The sequence below is a fragment of the Rosa chinensis genome, chromosome 5 (genome assembly GCF_002994745.2).
Source record: "Rosa chinensis cultivar Old Blush chromosome 5, RchiOBHm-V2, whole genome shotgun sequence".
NCBI lineage: Eukaryota > Viridiplantae > Streptophyta > Magnoliopsida > Rosales > Rosaceae > Rosa > Rosa chinensis.
The window spans coordinates 39,028,210-39,048,596 of NC_037092.1; the positions used below are offsets into that span (position 1 = coordinate 39,028,210).

The following is a 20,387-nucleotide window of genomic DNA, read 5'->3' on the forward strand; positions in this document are numbered from 1 at the left end:
TGATTTGGAATATGAATTTAGGCTTCCCACTCAAAGCACGCCCAAGTAAGACACCCATGTACCGTCAGTACTGATGAGCTTAAAGAAGTTTGTACAATTACAAGGTTACAGCAGAAACAAATTGTCATAATAAATCAAACCTAGCTAAGTGAGTCTGCAAGGAGTTGGACTGATTGTTACACAAAGCAGTATACCTTCTTGCAACTATTTACCAAAGGGAAGATGAATTATATAAAAAAAAAATTATAAAAAAAAAAAGAAGAAACTAAAATGTCAAGGCTGAGATGTAAGAATCTTGCACATCTCAAATTGATGAAATCATTACAGCAAAGTAACATCAGCAATAACAGTCCTGCGGACCGATCCTATTTTGCTTGGGCTTTGGCCAGCCAACCGACAAAAACAGTAACATCAGCACAATCCCCTTCTACTCATGCCTGCAAACATAAAATTAAACGTATTACTAAAATGGCGTTGACATAATACATCAAAGCAGTACCGAACTACATTGATAGTATCGTAACAAATTTTCTAACAGCACAAACAGTCATGAGGAAAAAAAAAAAAAAAGATGAAGAAGAAATGCTCAAACCTGCTGCTTTTTCTTTTTTGGCCTCCTCTTTCTACGGGGTTTATGAGCATCAGAGTTGGAGCTCAGATTACTAATTTGAGTTGCCCCTGAACTTGAGGAACCCCTAGGTTTAAAATAAGTTCCACTTCTGCTACTTGATGTATTGCTGGATGTAGACATTTCAGCACGTTTTGATGAACTTTTGCTTGATGAAGGACCGAATCTTGATTGAGCACGTACTGAACTTGAGCGAGAATTACTTGATGGCCTAGGGGGAGGCATCAAAGCTCTAGCTGAAATCTGTCTCTATTTAACCCAATTCAGGTGAGGAAAAGTTATAAATAATCACTAACCATATATGCTTCATTACAAGAGTGCCATAATCAGTAGAAAGAAAACCTGATTTCTCTCATCACTGGACATGCCAGATGCTGCTTTCCCAGAAGCACTGGAAGCCTGTTCCCTGCAAAACAGATGACAAAAATTTAAGATCGTATAATGCAACATAAGTCATAGTTCGCTACTAGATTTGTACTTTGCCCTTTTGATCTGAGCCTACTTTTTGAACTCTAGCTCAGAAACATTAGAAAAGAAAACCTTGAACTAGTAATAAATTCTCAAATAATTTTATCTATCTATTAAGTCTGTTACGATAAGAGTAGTTAGCCATCTGGAAGGGTCCCTGTGTGGTACATACCCGGTTCTCTCATCCCAGTAAGTTTTTCCATCCAAATTACTGGTGTGGCAACACCTGATGCCTATGTATCATCTCCCTCCACTATTCAAAGGTATTTTTGTCTTCATATTCTTTTTAACTAAACCTACAAGCTAAGATTAACAAAGAATAAATTGAAAACCAATCCCAGTAGTTCCTTAACAGCTTCCCAATCAATCAACCACCACCAGCGTCCCATTCCTCAATGCCACCTTCCCAAGGCATCGATGCCATCCCTGCCCTCACGATCACCTCCTCCATCAAGATTGCCTAATAAAATGAAGAACCTATACCCAGCTACACCATATTGATTCATGGGCTTTATAGAAAAAAATAAATAAATAAACCATTTTGCTCACCAAAATAAATAATGGAGTGGGATAGCAATTCAGATCTAATGCCAATTGGTCCTGTAGTTGTGTTGTTCTCCCAAACTTAATTTTAAGGTTTGTATCGGGAATCTTAGGTTTTAACTGGAGGCTTTGGGTCATCTTTTGAACACATGGTCAGCAAAACTGTTAAGATATAACTGTAAGACCTTGAAAGTTTTGCCTCTGTAACAACCGCAGGGATTATTAACAACTGGACAGGGAAGCTGTTCTTCAACCCACTAACCAAGAAGTTATCTACTCATGACCACCCATGTCAGCAATCTCCTCCAAAGGATGATTCTAGTACGAAGGGATGCGTGCCGGTTTAGCAACCACGACAGTGCTGGGATGTAATATTCGTCTTCTTTCTTTATATTTTGAATTTTTAGCTAAAAAGGATGAAAGAATAAAAGGCCCTCAAAATAAGGGAACATGGACATGTGGTACCGCATAGGCACCAGGTGTTGCCACATCAGCAGATTGGACAGAAACAATAACTAAACAGATGGAATCAGGTTATGTACGAATAAAACTAGTGGGACAGTAATACGCAGCACATGTCACAATTCCGTAAGAGATTTCTACTCGGCCCCATAAGAAATGTGCTAATTACAATGCGTCTAATTCATAATCATCTTTCCATTCAAACTACACTAGAGGTGCGACTAACTCTGACAAATCAAAGAGGAGTGATAAATGCAATCCTATTAATAAATAATCAAAGAGGAGTGATAAAAGCAATCCTATTAATAAATAATCACCCTTTTGACAGAAAAGTAAAGAAATGAAAAGGTTCTCAAGTATAAGGATCTCCTATACAGTTATGGAAAATACCTTGTACTCTTATCTGTCCATTCATCATCTGCATTTGCTTCATCACTTGAGCTTCCACTTAGAAAGAAATCATCTTCACTGAGATCCAAAAGCCCATCATCCTCACTCCCTGTTTCTGTAGGGCAGATAAACAGACAGGGTTTAGGTGTAATATTTTGATTATATGCAACAACACAACCAATGATATGCTGATAATTTATAAATGCTTTAACATAGCAGGTGTAACAAGTGAGAAAAACAGAAGCATTATCTAATCTTTTAACAGTTATTAATACGGCATGGATGAGGGAAAAAAAAATTGGTTGATGTTTTGTTTGAATAGGTTTAGCACTCAAGTTACCGCTACTTTTTATTTAATTTAAAGATGCTCTGCTAAGCATTTCTCTTATTTTACTGACTCATACAACATAGTCTCGGAAAGATTCATTGAAGCATGACAGCAGATAGTTATACTTATATTGTCTGATCTGATCTAATAATAATAATAATAAAATCATTGACTCAGACAAGCTTATGCTACCAGTCAGACACCTAGAAGGCAGGCATAAGTGCAAGCACATAACCATATTGCCTCTGCATCCAGACTATTGGAAGGAATTACACTGATTATTCTTCACCTTCATACTGAGGTGTTAGTCATGATTGTAATACACCAATACAGTAAAATAACTTTAATCTGAAAATGTTAAGATAAATATTTGCTGGTGGAGTAACACATAATTAGAAAAAGTACCTTCCAAATCCTTCCCACTAGCAGCTGCAGCAATTAAATTGGCCTTAATCTGCTTACGCATCCTATTTCTCCTATCAACAAGCTCTGAATCATCACCTCCAGTAAACAGAGCGACATATTTCTCGGTCTTGGGAAAGAACTGATGATCAAAATATATCATGAGCTTTTAGTTTGACATTATTATTAACATGTATTCATTTCAAGAAATGATTCAAAGCCTGGACGATACAAAGTAAAAATGCATTCATCTTTTGCCCATACGGCCCACATTCAACTGAAAGTTTACATTTCAAAGTTTGTAAAAGCTATCAGATTCTGACTCGTAGTAGAAAGTGGTGCCAAATTATATACATAAAAGTATTCAAGAATAATAAACACGTAAACCAAGATAGTCAAGCATCACTGTGTAGCTTACCCTAACATATTCAAGATCTTCTTTCAATTTGGAAAGTTGCACAGAATTCTCTGCATCTTGCGCCTGAGCAGCTGTAGTACGTTGAAGTTTCTCCAAGCGTCTTATTCTTCTCTCTATCTTTCTTCTCTCTGGAAAAGATGCATGTTGCTTAAACTTTTTTAGGTAAAAGATACCCCACTAATGCAATTAAGCCGCAAACCCATGCAGAAAGTCATGCATAAATCACGGTAGTAAATAAACCAACTCAGAAAATTCATACCAAAAAATTTTATCTTCCGGTCTCGCAAAAATATTTTGCGTTCTACTGCAAGCCGAGTATGAATATCTTGCTGTTTCTTGAGTCCTTCTAACTTCTTTTCCTGAACCTCCCTAACTTCAGGCGGTAGATTCTGAAACAAAAATGTTCATGTTAGGCCAGATTTAACAACTCCCAAATAGCATTTGGGGGTGTTGGAGAGCTAAATGATTACAGTAATATTATTTAGACAGGATATTACATAAGTCAGAGTGTGAAAGCACAACTAAATCCATATCTGTAGGAGGCCAAAAAGATATGTTGTAAAATGAAAGGCTGCAATATTTTATCCCCCAAATAATTGATCTCATTCTACACAATGAGATCAGACAACCAGAATGTCAGATGGAACACCAGTTGAAGCAGTATTAGGTCAGACGACCTTTAGCAGGAGAGGAACAAAACAGCCATAATGGAGTATTTGTCCGAAAATTTTCACTTTCTGGGAATTTCTGTGTGCATCAAAATACTCTTAAATTTCACTATCCCATGAGACTCCTCTCATTTTCTTGCCCTTTTTGCCAGTCTTTTATGTTTCTAGAAACTGGTTGTTATCGAGATCTTTTGAAAATCTATTCACTGTGATTATGTATCTTTACTTTCATCATAAGAAAAATGATCAGACAGAACATTTAAGTGAAAAATAGTTCTTCCTCACCGGCTTTCCAACACTTTCCGAACAAACAAACAGAGCCTTAACTAACATACTCCTCGTACTGTTCAGATGTTCGGGATACAACTTCCTCTTAATAAGTTCGCTAACCAAAACCAATGATATTATATGCGAACTCAAAACACAAACAGCTGTCACAGAACTCAAATTCACAGAAACACCAACCCTAAAAACAACACCAACTGAAGCAAAACCTGATGGATGTTTGATATAATTGAAATAGCTGAATATTGAAGAAATAGAGGGAGCACCTTACGGAGCATGCGCTCGACGGAGCGAATCTGATTCTTGAGGGAGGCGGACTTGGGCTTCTTCTCGACGCCCAAGCCCGTCCGGGAGCGACGGCCGGCAGCAGGCTTCACCCTCCGCTTTCCGTAGCCGCCGTGAGCCATGGCGTTGCTTGTTTCGCCTAAAGACACCGATTTTCGAGAGGCAATTGGTTTCGGTAGTAACTACGAGAGGAAGAGGCGCTGGGTCATGGGGTACAGTACGAGAGGTTTCATGGTAACTTTGGTAGGGTAAGTGAAATCAACCAAGAGTAGAAAACTACCGATACTAGTAAAGAAGTAAAAACTAGGCCTGAAATTGAGATTGTTTTCGAAAATTCGTAAAAGCGCTTTTAGACTATCAAAAGCAAGTTTAGCGACATTAATATTTGGGAAGGTCATGAGTTCAACTAATGGACTAGTTGTTGTACATTTTAAGTTATAATATTATCCGATCCTAACATTAGGTATAAAGAGTCGGACGACGCCTCAGATAAAGATGTCTATGATGCGGTACGAACAACTTTTAGTCTTGGCATTGGATCAGCTCTTGAAATGTTCTGAAGATTTTTTTGATTTATGTATTGAACATTTCATTATAAATAAATAAATAAATAAATAAATAACCTAATCCCGTAGCATTTGGCAAAAGAAAATGTGTTTTTTCTCTAAAATTATATATTGGTGGGCTTTTCCAAGCATCAATATACCAGTGACAGGAAAAAAAAAAGTTAAGTGTTTAAAATTAAAAAGAAAAAACATATTTAAAAAACTATATGTACTTTTCTTTTTTAAAAGCAAGGGCCGATGCGACTGTTCTCAAACCTTGATTAATGAAACTGTAGAATACAATGAGTGGACATGATGCATAAACCCCATATTATAATAAGCATTCAGAGTACATCTCGAATAATAGCAGGTGTCTCAACTAAGCCTATGTATTCTATAGGCCTCATCATTTAGCCCTTCGACCCTAAGCCCGCCCGGCCGATAAGGCTGAAGCCCTACCCGACCCTTACATTAGGGCAGGTCGGCCCTACCCTTTCTCAAATAGGGTAGGGTAAGGGTCATGCAAATGAAGCCCGACCCGGCCCTAAAAGCCCTACCCGGCTCAACCCTAAAATTTATATATTATTTTTATTATTTTATATTACATAGGCTTTGTTTTCTTTAACTATTATTCTCTTTGTTACACAACAATTAATATTGATAGATTTAAAGAGATAGTTAATTGAATATAACCACCTTAACTAAATTAATAAATGTTATAAGTTAATTTCTATATACATGTGTGTGTGTGTGTGTATTAAATATGATCAACAAAAAACAATGAGTCTTGTATTATCTATATAATCATTGAGCCACATTTTGAGGAAAAAAAATAATGTATTTTTTTTTTGTGGCTATACAAAATAAGGCCCTTTTCGGCCCTACCTATTCGGAAGGCCGGCCCTTTCGGCTCTATCTAATCGGGTTTTTAAGGCGGGTAAGGGTTAGCATATTTAAGCCCCGGCCCTAAATTTTGTTGACTTTGACTAGGCCAGACCCGGCCCTACCCTAAGCCCTAAAATTTAGGGTAGGATCAGCCCTAGCCCGGCCCATGATGACCCCTAGTCTTCTAACATGCACCAACTAGCAGAGAGTGCTTCATTGGCTACTCCATTTGCTTTACAGTAAAAGTGACATAATAGTAAGATAAAACTCACGCAAAGCCATAGTACAATTAATATAAATTTCCCATTATGCTGACGGTTGGAGAAATATCCACCGACACTTAATTTCATCCTACCACTATGAGGTTGTGACCATTTGACGAAGCAATCTCGCCGCCTTAGTAGGGCAAACAAGGCGCACTGAGTGCGACAACTAGGACAACACCCACTTTCTCCTACTAAAACTTGATAGGGACTTATTGGAAAAATAAAACAGAAGTAAATAAAAACATAAAACAATCCACAAGCCAAGAGGTTAGGCTTAGCCTCTGGGCCCAAGCCGAATCTCACCCAAGGCAACAAGAAACTCCAATGATCTAATCGGACGACCCATGACAAACGATGTACTTGGGCTACCATCACTGCCGCACAACCACCACAGTTGAGAGGAGACTGCACAACCTCCACCGCTGAATCATTGTCGTCCTCCGCCAGTGCTCATCTAGACACCACCCCATACAGACCGATTTTGGCACCACCAACAAGCATAGGCATCAAACAACAGACTTCCAGCCACCAACCCACTGGGATCCAAGCGAAACCCATTCCGATCTAGCTCAGTCCTACCACCACGTCATCCCAGTCCCACCCAACACCGACGATTTGACACAACAGCAAACCAAGCCAACTACTCAAGCTAGCCGTGATCGTTCCTGCCACCCATCTTATATGAGAGCGCTACAAATCAGAAAAAATAACTGGAGATGCTCGATCTCCTACCACCACACCCACTCACCAAAAACTAGAGCCCGATCGAATAGACATCAAGCCACTAAACATCTCGTCCAACGACAGCATCTTTTGGACATGCTGTTGGATAGAAAGAAGCGTATATGAAAGAAAAACCTTAGCGCATGTTTTCTCTCACAATGCTAGAAAGACCCTAAGGGCGTGTTTGTTTCACAAGATTTTCATGCCCCACCTTAATTTCTACAAGAGTGACTGATGCTATAGTAAGCCATGAATCATGTTTGGTGTTGTGTAGGACTAAGGAGCAACAATAGAAGCAAGCTCAAGCCACAAAACTCAGATGCCTTGAGTATAAGGATGCAAAAGACAATCAAGAAATTTCATATAGAGCTACAACAAATCTATGCTTATATATGCACAACCTCTCACAATTCACAACAAGTACATACGCAATTCTGAATCTCATAAATGAAGCAAAAGCAAGCAAATCAATAAACACAAACTGCAAAACCCTCTCCCAGACATGGAACTGAATTGGGTACGTCTCAAACTCTTCAATTCTTGTAGCCAACAACCAAATACCAATTGGGTCTTTTCTAGACCTCCCAAAATTCAACAATTCATCTCAAATGAATTTATGTAAAACCCTGCTTCACACATCACTCAACAACTCAGTTGGGCTTAATGGGTCCTCGTCATCTCTCATACTTTTTGTTTTGGTTGGCAAAAAACTTAGAGAGGATCGAAGGGGAAAGTGAAAATTGAATATGTAGAAGAGATGGAAGGAGACTGAAGCAGTAGCAGAGTAAGAGAAAATCATGAACCTTCAGGGAAGAGTAGAAGAGCGAGATTTTGGCTTCTACAATCCAAAAGTTTTTGGCATCACTGTGGAAAAAGGTGATGAAGTGTTTTTTGGGACTCTATAGTCTCATTTAGTTGAGTCCTTGTTGTTGTCAAACACAACATAACTCATGTTGGATTAGATAAGGATGTTCGATCCCATCCAATCCCTTGTAACAAACACACCCTAAAAGTTAAAACAAAACTATATGTACTTCTAACAAGACTTGGTCACTAACCATTCCTATATGGTGGGGAGATTGAATATGTGTAGAGCTTTCAATCATCGCTTCATGGATGCTTTTCAATTTGTGTGGAGATTGAATGGGGTTCACTATGATGGGCTTCTTCTTGACGCCCAAGCCTATATGGGAGTGACGACTGGCAGCAGGCTTCACCCTCTGCTTTTCATAGCCGCCATGAGCCATGACATTGCTTGCTTTGCCTAACGACCGCAATTTTCAATAGGCAATTGGTTTCAGTAGTAATTACAATAGGAAGAAGCAGTTGGTTATGGGATATAGTATGAGAGATTTCATAGTAAATTTGTTAGGGTAAGTTGTAGACCCTGTAAAATTCTGAACGTCACTTTTGGACCGGATAATTTTTCGCGACCTCTGTTTGGCTAAAGACATTTGAAAGATTGTTTGGGCTTGGTCCTTAGGCCTAAAAATAGCTTAAGGTTAGGATCCATAATTTACTTTGGACACCCAACAAACAGGTATGCTAGTGAGCCTAGCCCAATAAGTTAGTTGACCTTTGACCTGAACATCTTCCTTGATCCAATAAGGTTCTTATAGCTCATGATAGCATCCTTGCATAATTTTGAAATCTACTTATGCGTGCATTTATGATTTTCTTATTTTACCTTATTTCTTAACAATTGGTGAAAATTTATACTCGCCTTACCCGACGGTTACTCCTCAACATCCCTCCATCTTTCAAAAACACTATTTATTTACTCAATATATTTTTCAAACTCGAGCAAAATTCCTACAAAACTTATTTTGCTATTTTTTTTTTTTTTTCTGAAAGAGGGCTTGCACAGCTGCCCTTAGGCCTTGATCATTAATGAAACTTTAGAATACATTTTGGGGGGGGGGGGGGGGACATGATACCTGAACCCCAAATTACAATAAGCATAAGAAGAACAACTCGAGATAATATATAACAAGAGTCTCCACAAAGGTGTGTATTCTAAACAGGCACCAACTAGCGAAGAATGCACTTCTGGCTACTCTATTTGCTTTACAAATATGGCGACATACCGGAAAGTAAATGCTTACTCGAAGCCATAATATACTACTAAGATTAGCTTTCCCACTATGTTGCCACCGGAAAACTAGTCCGATGACACTTAGTTTCATCCTGCCACTAGGAGGTTGCGACCATTTGGGAACTCGCCACCAAACTAGGGCAGACGAAGCACACAAAAGATGCAGTACGGGACAGAGCCCACATCGCCCTACCACTACTCGGTAGAGACTTATTACCGGCATATAGCCACCATTAACTAATAAAAGCCAAAACCAATAAAACATAAAATAAAGGTAAATTGGGCCCATAGCCCAAGCCCAGGCCCAATCCCCACTTAGCCCAATCCAAGAGGTCACCTGACTGCAAGCAACTCGCCACTGATCTGCGAGAGGAAGAAGCACCGTCCACCCACCGGCTTCCAATCTACCGGACGAAGCAGCCTCCAGCCGTCCCCCCCACTCTCCGCCCTCCTCACCAGGCCGGCACGCGTCGCCGCCATCCCTGAACCCCAAATTACAATAAGCATAAGAAGAACAACTCGAGATAATATATAACAAGAGTCTCCACAAAGGTGTGTATTCTAAACAGGCACCAACTAGCGAAGAATGCACTTCTGGCTACTCTATTTGCTTTACAAATATGACGACATACTGGAAAGTAAATGCTTACTCGAAGCCATAATATACTACTAAGATTAGCTTTCCCACTATATTGCCACCGGAAAACTAGTCCAATGACACTTAGTTTCATCCTGCCACTAGAAGGTTGCGACCATTTGGGAACTCGCCACCAAACTAGGGCAGACGAAGCACACAAAAGATGCAATCCGAGACAGTGCCCACATCGCCCTACCACTACTCGGTAGGGACTTATTACCGGCATATAGCCACCATTAACTAATAAAAGCCAAAACCAATAAAACATAAAATAAAGGTAAATTGGGCCCATAGCCCAAGCCCAAGCCCAATCCCCACTTAGCCCAATCCAAGAGGTCGCCTGACTGCAAGTAACTCGCCACTGATCTGCGAGAGGAAGAAGCACCGTCCACCCACCGGCTTCCAATCTACCGGACGAAGCAACCTCCAGCCGTCCCCCCGCTCTCCGCCCTCCTCACCAGGCCGGCACGCGTCGCCGCCATCCCCAAGCCACAGCGCGACTCCAAACGACCCAAACTAACTCGGGTTAACCCAATCCGATCTGGATCCCTCAGATTATGACATCGCACCACCCACTACTGTCAACTGTGGCTGCCCGCCTACCGCGCCATGAGATCAATCCCCACCCCACCCCCTACCGCTGAACCTGCTCCGATCCTCCTCGACAAAGCCTCCTCTCCTTTTCAACAACGAAACCACCAAACAGCCACCCCTCTGACTGGGATTATTCCTGGACCACTCAAAACCGGATACTAGATCCACTCTCATCCCGTCCGACGACGCCGAAACGAGGGCGTGCCGCTGGAGGGTTCTCTCTTTTTTCCTTTTCGCTCTCTAGGGTTCTCTCAATTTTGTGATTTTATATGAAGTTGCACCTTGCTATTTTTCTATTTAAATACAAGTTTAGTAAAGCAAAATTCTTATTTAGTCTTGTTAACATTTTAGTTTTGAGTTTTTTTGTATTTATCTATTCTACTTTTATTTCCCCATCATTTTGATTTTTACAACCTATTTTCTTACCCCATGATTCATCTGATTCAATTCTTTTACTTTCCCCAAGTTGAACCTCCTACCTCACACGCAAAGCTCATCCTTCTTCTTTTCTTGTTCATGTCAAAATTGGACAGAGAGAAAGGAGAACCTCGTTCAGCTCCTTCATTCCACGTTGCCACCATGCAAAGGGAAACCTCTCCTAGAAAATCATTCCAGGCCTTCAAAAGGAAGCATCCAAGCCAGAAGTTGTCATTCATCCTTCTCCTCTTACCTTTCCTCTTGTTCCTGTGCATATCAGTCTGCTTGCATACCCTGAAATACCTAGTTCGGGACCTCATATCAAAATTCTTTCTTCATCAATGTTGTTCACCTCTGTCTCTTCTATATGATCTCCAAATTTCAGCTCTATTGTAGTTTCCTTGAGACCTATACACAAATCGAAGTGAGAGTTGTTCATAAGAGAACTGCGTGAATTCTTTCTCTTGCTCTACCCGAATCCCCCACATCTTGTTTAAGACTGATCGATACCAATAGTTGGTAAGATCATTGAACTATCAAGTTCCTATATCTTTCCTCAATTTTTAGGCTCAATACATTCAAACAACTTTTCTACATGTTGAAGAATTTCTGTTTCACTCTGCATGTCTGAAATCGAGTAAACTTCTTGGCATGCAACTGTGCTTGATCAAAATTAAACTCCCTCATCTTTCTTTCCAAGTGAAGATCTCGGTAAAACTCACCTCTTTGGTTGGTCTTTGGTGGAAATCATGCTTTCCTTAACACCATGTTTAATTTGGTTGTTGTTACGAATCCTTGCATATTACAACTTGTCATTATTGTTGTTAGTATCTTGCTGCTTTAACTTTGATTTCTCATTCATTCTAATGTCTAGGAATTCTGCTAGACCATGGCTATACTCTGAGTATTAAAATAGTATTTGGTTCAACTTTTGTTTGATGTTTATAGTTGTTCAACCATCATGTTTCAAAACATCATATTATTGAGCTACAAGACCTTCCCTTATAGTATTAGAGGATGACTGAAGTTTAGGTCTTTAGAAGCTTTAGATACATTATGTAGGTGTCTTAGAGTCTACTTTACTATCCATATTGGGTACCAAAAGAGCTTTGATCAAACAAAAGAACAACTTTCTACAGTTTTTCAGTTTTCAGTACAATCTGACCCAGCTGCATTTATTTCAAAACTGGTGCTAAACAGCTAAGAATTTAGGATAAGTTCCTTCTAGAGAAAGATAATAAACACAAAAATGAACGTTTCATAATTGCATCACTCCAAAAGCATTTTTCTAGAATTAGTTATGGAATTTTGAAATATGTATACAAAAGCTGATATTTCTGGAAAGGATCTGCACATTGTTTCACTTTAGCATTTGAAACTTTTACACTTTAAATGTCTTCACTTAAAATTTAATAACCATTTCCATCTTACTGAGTTGGTTGTTAAACCATCCACCTTTCAAAATTTTCTCAAGAATTTACCTCTAGTATTTTGAACAATTTTCCTTGACCCTTGACAGTTCCTTTTTAAACTCTGTTTCCAGCTTTTAACCACTTGTCTTTTAAAGGTGTTCTTACCACTTTTTCCTGAAAACCAACTCATTCTTGGAATCCAAATGGTCTGATTATTAGCTAGTAAATTAGATTAGAGGACGGGTTTTTTTCGGAGAGTATTAAGAGTGAATTGCTAGCCTTGTTTATTGTTGTTTATGTCGCTTATTTGATCTAGGCTCAATATCTTGGTAGGATCTTGTGAAGTTGGTGGTTGCTACAAGGTTCCATTGAGGCCAAGTATTGCAAGAGAAAGTTCGGATTCCAGGTAGAGGATGCCTTTAACTCTATCTATGTTTTTCTTGCATATACTACGTTTTATACGAGGCCTCTTGCATGTTTTTGGAAATTATCTGTTTTTACACTTGAAATGGTTTGCGTGGTTGAAATGATGTGTTGGTAATTGATGAGGATGTAAGGAGATGGTTTGTTCCTCCTTGGGGATTGAAAATCCCAAGCCACCAATGGTGGGTAGTGTGCACCATACCCTTGTTATTGATTTTCCCCTTTGTCTCTAGCCTTGTGATAATGATTGAATTCCGGAAAGTGATTGGCTAGATTGACAGTTATGATGGAAGTTGTGGAAGGAGATCAATTGCCGTGGAATTGTAATTACGTGGTGACGATCACGTGAAATCGTAAACTGGTTTTATCTACTACCTTTTTATCAAAAAGATAACTTAAGTTTTCAAACTTAGATATGGGGGCGGGCATGGGCAATGACTGGATGTAGGAGCCTAACCTCTACTTTAGTTTGTTTTGCAAGCTATTGTTGTCGAAGCTTGGGTACGGAGGATTATTCTTGGAGGCCACAAAATTGTTTTATTTAAAGTTTATTTTTCTCTTTATTTGACCTATTTGATCCCTTCAAATTTTTGTAAAGATATATATGGTTGATGATGCGTGTGATTGCTTACCACCAAAATGAAACCCTAGGGTTAGAACCTCCACCCTAGTGGGCTATACACAGTAGACTCACATAAATTACCATTTAATGAACCTAAAGATATATATGGTTGATGATGCGTGTGATTGCTTACCACCAAAGTGAAACCCTAGGGTTAGAACCTCCACTTGAGTTTAGGTATTAGTGGGCTATACCTAGTAGACTCACATAAATTACCATTTAATGAACCTAAAGTAAACTTGGGCTAAGAACTAAAAATGACGTAGGTTCTAATTTCAACACAACACCACCTTCCTTTTCTCTTCCTTGCCTAGCTCATAACCTTGTGGTTACGAGCCAAGCCCACTCTGCAAGCCTAATAATTTTAGCTTATAGATTTCTTATTTTTCAACCTAAAGGCCTTGTCTCTTTGAGAAATTCTAGGCCCAAAGCACTTACTCCCTGAGTGTCATGGGTGTAGAGTTCCTTGGGGAGGCGGCGTTGTGGTGGTCCGGTCTCCGGGTCGCCAATCAATAGTAGAAAACTATTGATACTAGTAAGTAAATAAGTTTTCAGAAAATAGGCCCAATTTCAAACAGAGATTGAGAATTCGTAAAAGTGCTTTTAAGGGTGAGGCTCTTATGAGAACTTTGTAAGGACTTCTAAATCAACGTGTGTGTTATAGAATTAATATTTTAGCTAAAATTGAGACCACTCATCCAACCGTTGATTTGAAAGTCCTCATTGAGTACACATTTTAAAGTCTTCACTAGAGTCTTTCTCAAGCTTTTAAATTATCAAAAGCAGATTTAGTGGCATTAATGCATGTGATAGGTCTTTAGTTAAACTCACAACTAGTTATTGTACATTCTAAGTTGTAATATTATCAGTTCTTTATTAACAAAAAAGAATGCAGAAGTGTGTTTTAGTTTATAAAATTATTTACCGGTGGGATTTCCAAGCTGCAATTGGTATGTGCTCTGTGACGACAACGACGACAACAACAAAAAACAACACCAAAAAAAAGGAGAAAACATTTTAAGTGTTTAAAATTTTAAATAAAAAAACTATACGTGCTTCTAACAAGACTTGATCATATCCATATCACTGGCCAAGTCACATTGCACGTCACTGGCCAATTCATAGTGCATGTCACTTACATATTTTGAAATTTTCAAGTCACTGTTATATCCAGGTCACTGGCCAGGTAACTGTTAACCTCAAGTCACTAATCACGTCACAGTCATGAACATGTTACTGACCATGTCACTGATGATCTTCTCATTTTCACATGAAGAAACCTCATAAGTATACATTACTTCAAAATGCCACTTTATTGTTATATTGCTCAAATTCATTGACTTGACTTTTTCTAAGGCCAACAGATTGGATTGTGGAATTTTTGTGATATACTACATGGAGAAACTTTAGAAAGATGAGTGGATTCCAAAGACACTCAGCAAGAAGGAAATTTTGCAATATAGAGCTCATATAATCAAGACATTTGTGGAACATAGGCACAATTGAAACTCTATAAATTTAGAGTTTTAATTAGAAATTTGTTTAGGACTTAGGATGCAAGTCACTGGCAAGGTCACTGACCAATTGTAAACTCTAGCTTACTAAATCAATTAGCTTTTTATATTGATCACAAGTCAGTAGACTAGTCACTAGCCAAGTCACTGTTAATCTCAAGTCACTGGCCAAGTCATTGGCCTCAAAGGTGGAATCAGAATATGAAATGTTCAATGTTGATCACAAATCAATAAACAAGTCACTAGTCAGGTCACTGTTAACCTCAAGTCACAGGCTAAGTCACTGATTTCAAGTAAGGCTGTCAATGGGTCGTGTCGGGTTGGGTTCGTGTCGGGTCAGGTATTTTTCGTGTCGCAAGAGACAAACCCAAACCCAACCCATTTAATAATCGTGTCAAAAATTTAAACCCAAACCCAACCTATTTATTAAACGGGTTACCCATTTCCAACCCGCTTAACCCATTTAATAAATAGGTCGTGTAGTGTTAGACAAATGACCCATTTAAAGGTTAACAATACGACCCATTTAACTAAAAAAATGCATAAATTGATTAAATTAGCTAAAAACTCCACAAAACGAATAATATAAATAATTATTTATAATTCATAAATAATTAAATCCAATAATTATAAAGCAAAATATTTCAAACTGTTTAATCCTATGATCAAATACTCCTAACGTCCAAAATTTCAAGAATATGCCGTACATAATTGGATTATACGGGTTCACTTCGTGTTGGCGGGTTGACCCGTGGCCGACTTATTTATTAAATGGGTCATGGTGGGTTGACCCACGGCCGACCCGCTTTTTAATCGTACGGGTTCAACCCGCTTTATTTCGTGCGGATTTCGAGTCGTGTTATCGGGTCGTGTCGGAATTGACAGCCCTAATTTCAAGGATAGAATCGAAATAAAAAATGTCCAATGTTGATCACAAGTCACTGGCCAATCACTGTTAACCTCAGTCACTGGCCAAGTCATTGGCTTTAAGGGTAGAATCGGAATTAAAAAAAATGTCCAATGTTGATCACAAGTAAGTAGACAAGTCACTGGCTTCAAGGGTAGAATTGGAACTAAAAAAGTGTCCAATGTTGATCAGAAGTTAGTAAACAAGTCACATGGGGTGAAGAATGAGGATTGTGGCGGCTTTTTTATATATATATTTTTTGTTTAAAGTTGTGTTTTTGGTTAGGGTTGTGGTTAGGTTTTCTTGGTCATTAGCATGTCCCTACTCCTTTAAGTAGGGTTGGGTCAAATTGAGGTGTCATGGATTTGGTGTCATTCCTGAGGACAAATTGGTTTATTTTTGGTGCTATCTTATGGTCTATGTGCTGACGAGCGATCCTTGCACGTGGTCTTGTATCTTTGGGACATGGTGTGGAAGAAGGTGTTGGTTTTTCTGGTGGTTGTCCATGAGGTAGTATCAAGATTCTCGAGATTCTCTATAGCTCGAAAGGTTGGGCGATATAGGTGGTTAGGGGTTGGGCTCTTTCAGCTCAGGGAGGTCATTCATGATGACGGACCCGTAATTGGTTTAGGTTTTAGGGAGGAGAGTGGGGAGTTTATGTCCACCACCAATCATTTCCGAATTATAGAATCTTAATTATTTTTAATAAAGGTTTTTGTTAATTTAAGTGACCGAGAGTCTAATTAACGTTAGAGAGAAAGAGAGAGAGACAAGAAGTATAGTGGTTCGTCTTCCGCCTTAGTGGGAAACTATGTCCACTTGAAGTGTTGCACTATATGAGTTTGGGCCTTGCGGCCCAAAGGGATTACAAAGTATGTTGTAATGGGATGGATGTTTAAGTGGGAGGAGGGGTCCCTTTTATAGGTAAGGGAACCCCTCTCCTTTACATTTTCTTCTATGTGGGACTAAGAGTCCTTATGTTAGTGTAGAAAGTATGTTGTGGAGGCATGTTGGCAAGGCCGGGAAGGTGGCTTCCCGGCGAGGTATTGGCCGCTTCCGACCACCGTGGCGTAGCTTGGACATCGGGCTACTGGATGCATATTGCGGTTGGGTCCCACCATGGCTTCTGGACCCCCCCAAAGAGGGTGTTACACATGCTTGGTGACATAACAAATCCTCCATAATAGTGGAGGTATGTACAGTTTTTTATTCTAAAAAAAAAAAAAGTAAACAAGTCACTGGCAGGTCTGTTAACCTCAAGTCACTGGCTTCAAGGGTAGAATCGAAATAAAAAATGTTATTAAGTGGACTAATTTAACATAAGAGTAAAACCCACTACTAGGGTCAAAACTTTTTTCCACCGGACAAAATGATACCCAACTTCCAAAAGTGATCAAAATGATACCTAAAGTTTTAAAAATAAATCAACTTGATACCCAACTTTCAAAAGTGATCAAAATGATACCTAAAGTTTTAAAAACAAATCAATTTGATATCTCAATTTACTTTTTTTAGGGCTAAATACTGGTTACTACCCTGTGGTTTAGGTCCAAAATCAATTCAGTTCCTGGACTTCTAATTTCATCAAAAATACCCCTGTACTTTCAATTTTGATTTAATATGTCTAATTCATTAATATTCTGTTATGGGATCAAGTTATAGTTGAATTATTTGTTGAAAAACTATTTATTTGATAGATTTCTAATAGTGGGACTCACTCCAAAATTGACTATGCAGGCCATCTCAACACCACATCATAAAATATAGGCCATATATGAGCCACGTCAACAAGTTAAATGACTCAATTGTTGGAAGACTAACAAACTGGACCTATTAGATCAAAATTGAAAATGCAGGGGTGTTCTTGATAAAATTATAAGTTTAGGGACTGAATTGATTTTGGACCCAAACTACCTAGTAGTCAGTATTTAGCCCTTTTTTTTAACTTCTTTGTTAAGTCAAATGCAAAATCAAGCACAAAAATTGAAGTGATTTGTGGTCAGAGGGCCATCAATCATCTATAATCCAATCTTCTTCTTCTATAGAATAAAAAAAAAATCTTCCATTCAATTTCAATTCTACCATCGATCGTAGAAACAAATAAAGTTTGGATGTTTCCCAACTTCTAAAGAAACAAAGAAAAATGGGAAGAGAGAGAGGGGCAGAGATAGAAGAAGAAGAAGAGAATTAACAAAGTAAAATAAAAAATAATTGAAAAATAGTTTTTTTGTGTAAAATATTATTATAGCCCCACAAAATACTGCACCACACGTGATCAATTTTAACAAAAAGTTATAAAAAATTAAACCGAGGTATCAAATTGATTTGTTTTTAAAACTTTAGGTATCATTTTGATCACTTTTGAAAGTTGGATATCAAGTTGATTTGTTTTTAAAAATTTAGGTATCATTTTGATCACTTTTAAAAATTTAGGTATCATTTTGATCACTTTTGAAAGTTGGGTATCATTTTGTCCTGTGGAGAAAAGTTTTGACCATAGTGGTTGGTTTTACTCTTAACATAAAGTCATAAACTTATGGAATGTGTTAACATAAAGTCATAAACTTTTGGACTCATTTAACATCATTAATAACTTTGACCTTATTTATCATTTACTAACCTAAAATGGAGTTTTTTTTTTTTTTCTTTCTTTCATTTTGTTGGAAAATAAGTATAAATAGTAATAAATAACAATATCAATATTTCCCACCTGGCCACCTGCAATTATCTCGCTACTAACCTAAAATGGAGTTTTTTTTTATCATTATTTTGTTGGAAAATAAGTATATATAAATAGTAATAAATAACAATATCAATATTTCCCACCTGGCCACCTGCAATTATCTCGCGAGTCAGGCTCCCCACCTTTTACTTTTTAAACACTAGCTTTAAATCGAATATCAAGGAATTAAAACACGTACGGAGAGAGCAAGGCTTTTTTTTTTTAACATAGAGATCGAGTAAGGCCATGGTTTACTGTAGGTTTTACTTCTTAATTAAATAACAACTTTTGATCTCATGGGGGAAGATTCAGTGCACCGACGTTCACTTACACCGACATAAATGGATGGTTAGATTATATTAAATACACTCTTAAGTTATTAATAAAAATATTAATTATAAATATCAAGGGTTGAGATCATCTTATAAGTGTTGGGTCATTTGCACCGTCGGTGCATAGAATAATTTCCATTGATCTCAGGAATTAAAACACGTACAGAGAATAACAGTTGGCATAAATTAATGGCCTCCAAGAGCGTAATTATGATTTAGTCTTTCAGGACCATCACACCTAACTGTTGGTGTAAACCCTAGCTGCTAGCTTGATTCAGAGTGTCTACGTTGCTAAGCAGCCTGAGCTCAACCGCCAATAGATCAAAGCGCGAAGATCAACGCAGGAGATTGGAGCTTGAGCAACGCAGAGTTCCCTTGGAGGTTTACTACTAATGCATGCAATGCGAATCGAAAAGGATCAGAAAGATCAATTTCGAGGCGCGCACCACCACTGCAGTGACCGCACGTACTTCATTCCATCCAACCTGATAATTAATTTTAGCCCTTCAGCGAGATCTCAATTAAAGAAGCTCATGAAATTCAACAATGGTGGACAGACAATATGCAGTTGTAGTCATTAATTATCTGAGATCCACATGTACAAATAGTACATTTGTCTTTGTGTATGTGTTCCAGAATTAAAACTAGTGTTTTCCTAATTAGGTTAGAGGACTTAACTAGTACTGCATGTGTTTTCATAAGCCCTATTCCAGCAAATGAGCAAATGAGCAACAGTCCCAAAATATTTTAAGGATTGTTATTTGGAACAGGGCTGGCCTTGAGATTTTGGGGCTCGAGACTCTATATATGGAATAAGGCTTATGAAGTTCATATACATGTTTGTATTTTGGGCTAAATATTGGTTACTATCCTATGGTTTAGGTCTAAAATCAATTTAGTCCCTGGACTTCTAATTTCTTCAAAAGCACCCATATACTTTCAATTTTGATCTAATAGGTCCAATTTATTAATATTCTGTTATGGGTTCAAGTTATAGTTGGATTATTTGTTGAAAAACTATTTATTTGATAGATTTCTAATAGTTGGACTCACTCCTAAATTGACTATGCATGTCACCTCAACACCACATCATAAAACATAGGCCATATATGAGTCACGTCAACAAGTTAAATGACTCATTTGTCGGAAGACTAACAAATTGGACCTATTAAATCAAAATTGAAAGTGCAGGGGTGTTCTTGATGAAATTAGAAATTCAGGGACTGAATTGATTTTGGACCCAAACTACAGGGTAGTAATCAGTATTTAACCCTTGTATTTTTTGGGGGTTATTTAACTTTTTAAGACTCATTGTGAGAATAATTAAAAATTATTTAGTGTAACAAATAATCCAAACAAAATATTTGCAAAACCTTAAGTTCAACAAACACCATTCAAAAACAGAATAAAAAGAGA

The 20,387-nt window shown here is 38.1% G+C and overlaps 1 protein-coding gene across 2 annotated transcripts; it reads right to left on the reverse strand.

Moving 5' to 3' along the window:
- Positions 1-46: 46 nt before the first annotated feature.
- LOC112167583 (rRNA-processing protein EFG1) lies at positions 47-5,172 on the reverse strand. Of its 2 annotated transcripts, none has more exons than XM_024304626.2 (8): positions 4,859-5,172; positions 3,899-4,028; positions 3,640-3,767; positions 3,225-3,363; positions 2,492-2,606; positions 971-1,034; positions 593-871; positions 47-437 (listed from the first exon to the last, which is right to left on the reverse strand). In XM_024304626.2, the coding sequence occupies exons 1-8, from the start codon at positions 4,997-4,999 to the stop codon at positions 432-434; spliced, it is 1,002 nt and encodes a 333-aa protein (XP_024160394.1). In that variant the 5' UTR covers positions 5,000-5,172; the 3' UTR covers positions 47-431. The 2 variants fall into 2 exon arrangements, with proteins under 2 accessions (XP_024160394.1, XP_024160393.1); XM_024304625.2 differs by having other exon boundaries at positions 593-877; positions 4,859-5,167.
- Between the last annotated feature and the right edge of the window lie 15,215 nt (positions 5,173-20,387).

Coding starts and splice junctions, on each gene's coding strand:
- LOC112167583 (XM_024304625.2), bottom strand. CDS start 4,999: ATGGCTCACGGCGGCTACGGAAAGCGGAGGGTGAAGCCTGCTGCCGGC. Junction 3,364..3,639: donor AAGATCTTGAATATGTTAGG/GTAAGCTACACA, acceptor TTTGATCATCAG/TTCTTTCCCAAGACCGAGAA. Junction 878..970: donor CCAGTGATGAGAGAAATCAG/GTTTTCTTTCTA, acceptor TGGGTTAAATAG/AGACAGATTTCAGCTAGAGC.